At 41.7% G+C, this 6,023-nt stretch overlaps 1 protein-coding gene across 1 annotated transcript; it reads right to left on the bottom strand.

The window, feature by feature from the left end:
- Nucleotides 1-1,236: 1,236 nt before the first annotated feature.
- Nucleotides 1,237-2,877, bottom strand: LOC131630741 (uncharacterized). The gene is made up of 3 exons (XM_058901490.1): nucleotides 2,554-2,877; nucleotides 1,680-2,436; nucleotides 1,237-1,589 (listed from the first exon to the last, which is right to left on the bottom strand). Exons 1-3 carry the CDS (start codon nucleotides 2,875-2,877, stop codon nucleotides 1,237-1,239), a joined length of 1,434 nt encoding a protein of 477 aa, XP_058757473.1.
- Nucleotides 2,878-6,023: the final 3,146 nt, after the last annotated feature.

A 6,023-nucleotide genomic window follows, 5' to 3' on the forward strand; every position in this document is an offset into this window, starting at 1 on the left:
AGGCCTTGGCATCATTCAAAGACGAGAGGGGAGTCTGTCGACTGACACAATTTCCAAGGCTTGGAAAGGCGTCTCCTGTACTTCCCCTTCTACTTCCACATATCGGTATGTTGCCAGATTATTGACTACCAGATCCTCTTCACCAGTGATCACAACGATTTTGTCATTCACAACAAATTTCAAACACTGGTGGAGAGTAGATGTCACAGCTCCAGCTGCATGAATCCAAGGACGACCCAAGAGACAAGTGTACGAAGGGTTTATATCCATAACGTAGAAGGAAATATAGAACATATGAGGACCAATCAAGACAGGTAGATCAATTTCTCCTTCTACGGACCTTCTAGAACCATCAAACGCTCTGACACTCATAGTGCATGGCCTCATCATAACCCCATCCATACTCAGTTTAAACAAAGTCTACTTGGGCATCACATTAGGAGAAGAACCAGTATCAATCAGAACTGGAGACAACACAGCATCCAGACACTTTATGGAGATATGTAACGCTTTGTTGTGTGCTTTACCCTCAGGTGGAAGTTCCTCATCACTAAAACCCAAACAATTGCCAGCAGCGATATTGGTCACCACCCCTTCAAACTGTGGCACAGTAATGTCTTGAGTTACATGAGCGGAAGCAAGAACTTTCATTAGAGCATCACGGTGAGCTTCTGAGTGCACTAAAAGGGACAAGATGGAAATCTTAGCTTGAGTTTGGTCAAGTTGATCAATCACCCTGTAGTCACTTTTCTTAATGATTCTCAGAAGTTGTTCAGCGTCTTGGGCAGTACGGGTCTCAGGAGGATCAACAGTGACTTGCTTCCCCTTCGCTTGTGCATTTGCCTCTTTGTTGGTCTCTTTAGGAAGTGGCGGAGGGGCGGCGAAGATTCGGCCACTACGAGTGATGCCACTAGTCCCAACAATATTAGTGACAATCGAATTACCCACTGGAGGATAATCGTACTTCTTCCCTCGAATATACACAGCGTTATAACTCCAAGGAACAGCTTTAGAGTCAACCAACAAAGAGGGAGCAGGAGATGCGGGAGAAAGAACCTGAGGATGGGCGCCCAAAGGAGCATTCGGAGCTTGAATAACCAATGGAGCTCTCGGAGCCTGAATAACCAAAGGAGTTCTCGGAGTATGGATGATCAGAGAAACACTTTGGGATTGCGTCATATCAGCAGGATAATAAGGAATCTCTAGAACAACCACTTCTTCATCAGAGATGACCTTTTACACCCTAATGACTCCTTCATCCATCAGCTTTTGGATCTCATCTCTCAATCTGGCACATTCCTCAGGATTGGAAGAACATTGTAAGCAGAAATCATGTAGTTCACACAAAACTCCTTGTTGCACGAGATGTTCCCTGACAGTTGCAAGCGGCATCTTAACCTCATCAACATCAGGTACCAGGACCTGTTCGTCACACAGTTCAACAGCATTGGTCGCACCCGTGTGGGGAGGCATAGGATTATTCTGCACATTAGGACCGGTAGGAGTGAATGAAATAATCTTGTCATCGAGGAGATCCTGAACTTTGTACTTTAATGCTCTACACTTTTCAATCGTATGGCCCGGGGCACCTGAATGAAACTCACAACGAGCATTAGCATCATATCCTGGAGGAAGAGGATTAGGTGGAGGACCCATTTCACGGAGTTGTACCAACTGACCAGCAAGCAATTGGGGAAGAAGCTGGGCATATGGCATCGGAACCGGATCTATACACCTTTTAGGGTATCTCTGCCTTTGTGGAGCTCTTTGGCCTTGAGGCCTAGGATTCTGTTGACGATTCTGAGGAGCAACAACTTGTTGTTGTGGGATGAAAGGTTGCTGAGGTGCCACCCATGGTTGTGGGAGTGCAGCGGCGTACGCTTGAGGGACATACGGATTGGGAACAACATAAGGCATTGGGTAGTAAGGAGGTGGAACAGCAGAGTATACAGGAGTTCGACCTTGGTCAACTGAAGCATTACTGGTTTCACCTTCTTTCTTCTTCACAAATCCGGAGTATGGTTTTTTACCATTGCCATTAGAAATGCTAGGACTAGTAACACCTTGAATGGTACCAGCTTTGACACAGTTCTCGACTCGTTCACCAATGATAACCACATCTGAGAAAGAAGGAGAAGTATTACTAACCATGTGTTGAAGATACGACCCTTTCAGAGTACCCATAAACAGATCAATCAATTCGCGGTCAAGGAGAGGAGGTTGAACTCGAGCAGCGAGTTCGCGCCACCTCTGGGCATATTCTTTGAAAGATTCTTCAGACTTTTGTGCCATATTTTGGAGTTGAGCGCGGCTGGGAGCTATAGCAGTATTATAGTGGTATTGTTTCAAGAAGGCATCAACAAGTTGTCCCCAAGTACCAACATTAGCCCTCTCAAGTTTCATATACCACTCCAACGGAGCTCCAGTAAGACTATCCTGAAAAAAGTGCATCAGCAACGGTTCATTCTCAGCATGAGCGGCCATCTTACGGCAGTAGGAACGAATGTGAGTCTCTGGGCAGGTGACCCCCTTGTACTTATCGAAATCTGGCACCTTAAATTTTGGGGGGATAACAATCCCAGGTACCAAGCACAGGGCAGAAGTATTGAAGCTTGACGTTTTGGTGACTTCAACGGCCTTGAGGCGTTCCTCGAGAGCCTGGTACATCTTAGCAGCCTCAGTTATCTCAGTAGTAAGATCATGGTCAAGATCAATAACGTCGTGGTGATCGTCCACCAACTTAGGTTTACCACCATCAAGGCCCTCCCCAGGTTTCGGTACTCCGATAGCAGAAGCGGTAGGGGTCTCTTTGACCAAACTAGCACAATCCCGACAACGACAGCCTCGCGCGATTACGCTCTCCGCCGCCGCTCGCATACTCCGCCGAGTCTTCTCCGTGACCGCCAGCTTCAACGCTCTAACACCTACGACAACATCAACGCTCAGCTCGGGATCGCAAGAGCCAAGAGGATTCAACTCCGATCACCGACGACGCCCCATAAGTGAACAACAATCATTTAGTCAGCCATGAATCGAGCTTATACGGGATTCGTTGCCTCCGAGAACGATCGAAGTAGGTACCTTTTAATTTCTCTAAATGGTTTCATTGCTTGCATAGTTTGAATCAATGTGGACTTTGTTTTGATGAACTTGGTGCGATTTGTGTTGATGTTGTGCCAAGATTTTGAGTTCTTAATTTGAGATGTGTTTGTTTTATTATTTTGTTTCAAGAATGTTTAACAGAGAAATGCAGAGAAAAAGAAGAAGGAAATTTGAAGGTTGGGGCGGATCCCATTTCTAGAGATAGGGTTTAGTGAATTTTCATTGTGCTATTGGGCTCGATCTATGGCCCAACCCTGTTTTATTTATGATACACCCTACCATGATCCACTTACCTCCCTGGCTGATGAGCAATGAGCAAATGGTCTTTGGGCCTGCAAGTTAAACCCAACGAATTTCCTTGAATTTCCACTCCAATTTACTCATTTCTTAGCCCACTAATCTTTTATGCCTTCCTTTTTATTATTATTATTAGTATTAGTATTATTGTTTTATCTTCAATAGTTGTTTTAATCTTTTAAGTTTAAATAGCAAAAAAAAAAAATACAAAAAATATGATAATTAGACTTTATATCCCGTATTAAAAAACATCAAAATATGTTATTATTTTAAATTCCCTTTTTTAGAATTTAATATGCTTATGTCTATATCTTCTTATGTTAATCTAATTAATATTTGTTAATCATTTCTCATGCATCATGTTATGTATATTTCTACTAACATTTTATGTTTATGTGAGGTATTCTCTTGGAGCTTGGGACGTTTCTCATGGACACTCGCAAATTCTCTCTTGCTCTGAACATTTGCTATTTTATGTCGCATTTTGTTATAATTATGTAACTGTTTATGGGATGTAATAGTAACTTAGGATCTTTATTCTTCCGTATTTATTTTCCCGTAAAGTTTTAATTGTAAACCCCCATCCCGAAGCCGTGTAATAGCGTAGGATCTTTATTTTCTGCCTTTAAATTCCTGCACCATATAACTATTAGAAATTGAATAGGATTGTATGGAAAGACTAAAAGCAACATAGCATAACCCTAATTTTCAGGATTAATATAAATCAAATCACTATTGTTTCACACACCCACCTTTAGGGCTTCCCCTCTTCTGTTGCCTTCGAATAATGGTCAAGTCCCTCGAACATATGGATGTCTTAGTAAGGTTTCCTCCTATTAAATATCATCATAGTCCCTTCGACATAACAGATCATAGTCCCTTCAATGTTACCTACGATGAAATGATCTTGTCCCTCGAGTTGCCTACGAAAATGATGATAGTCCCTTCGAATACTAAGACATTCTTACTTGTTGCCTTCTGTGACCATCCGATGACCCCTCGATGACCCGCGCATCCAATGTATAGGACTACCTACCCTTAAATGGTATGGATAGTACTATCGCCCAAGGAAAGCCTTAATGAATAGGAAAGACCTTACAAACTTAGGGTAGGAACTCTTAAGCTCTTGCTCACAACAAATCCACAAAAACTTTTCACACCATGTTTTCTAACATTTGTCTTTTTAGACACTACTCAAAATCAAACTGTTTTTCTAAACACACACGACACTTTTCAAACGTTTCAAACAAAACAAGTGAGCTAAGCAATTAAGAGCCCGTGGATAACCATGGATGCAAAGGGTGCTTACACCTTCCCTTTGCAAAACCTACCCCCCGAACCCTCTTTTCTCAAGAGGTCTTTCCTGTTCTTTTATACCTTTCCTAATTGGATAAAATAAAAGTCTGTGGCGACTCTTGCTATCCGCGACATTTCGATATAAAAGTCAGTTCACAGTATTACAGCAGCCATAAGAAGTTTTGATACTAATCAATTAGAAGTAGTGACTCTGTTATTACTAACGTTTCATTGTCTAAGTTGATTCAGAATCTCGTTAAAGCAAAACAGCTGTAACTGGCTTTCCAGATGGTAAACACGTGTTCACTATTTCTGGACAAGCGTGCGTGCAGTTGAGGGGACGCCTACTTAGGTAACTGTGCTAATCACTTCCTTTGTCATAATTAACTCTCCTCACGTCACGTAACATTAAATGCTATCCATCATTTCTTTTTATTTCCTTTCCTTTATATTCTTCATACGTTTCATCTCCTCTTCTCTCTCTCTCTCTCTCTCTCTCTCTATCTCATTCTCTGCATTTCGCATAAACCCTAGTTTATTCATCCTCAATCTAGCATTCATCTTGAATCCGGTGGACGTTGATGACTTGGGCGCTTTTGGTTTCAAACCAGATGTGAAGTCTAAAGCTCAAGGGTGGTCGAACTTTTTGAACAAAACGGTTGGAAGAGCTGTTTGGTTCCAGGTTGAGAAACAAATCTCGGGGGTTGCCAACATTAATTTCAAGACGGATCTCTCAAGATTCCAAGAAGTCTCAAGTCAGATCTCTTCTTTGATGCTGTTATCAACATTAACCCAAAGGAAGAAAACTTTCTTGAGATATTGGATGAAGTTAAGCATCGTGTTCTTGACTTCTATGTTAAGGGAAAGCCCCGTTTGAGACATTAGCTCTCTTCCTGGGAACGGTTTTTCAGATCCTCCTTGTATTCATGTATTCTCTTCCCGTAGAGCTTCTCGTCTGGACAACCATGCAGAGTTTCAAGCTTTCATGGCTAGGCAAACTGAGAACAACGCAGGGATTCATGATATGTTAGCTAAGATTATGTCTAAGATAGGGTTGTAGTCTTTGAGTCCTTGTAGTTTTCTTTGCTTGTTGAAATAGTGTTTTACCTGCATACCTCTCTTGTAATTCTTGTTCAAATCAATGAAAAGTTTAATTATGTCTCATTCCTTTTGTCTCTTGCTTTACATTTGAATCTTTTATATTCTTTTTGATGTTATGACAAAAAGGGGGAGAAAATGTTGATAAATGATCTGATTAATTAATATTATCAGTTACCGGGAAGAAAGTCCCTACACCACTAACAGAATTTGCAAGATTTGTGTTTCTA

The sequence above is a fragment of the Vicia villosa genome, unplaced genomic scaffold, assembly GCF_029867415.1.
Source record: "Vicia villosa cultivar HV-30 ecotype Madison, WI unplaced genomic scaffold, Vvil1.0 ctg.000731F_1_1, whole genome shotgun sequence".
Classification (NCBI taxonomy): Eukaryota; Viridiplantae; Streptophyta; class Magnoliopsida; order Fabales; family Fabaceae; genus Vicia; species Vicia villosa.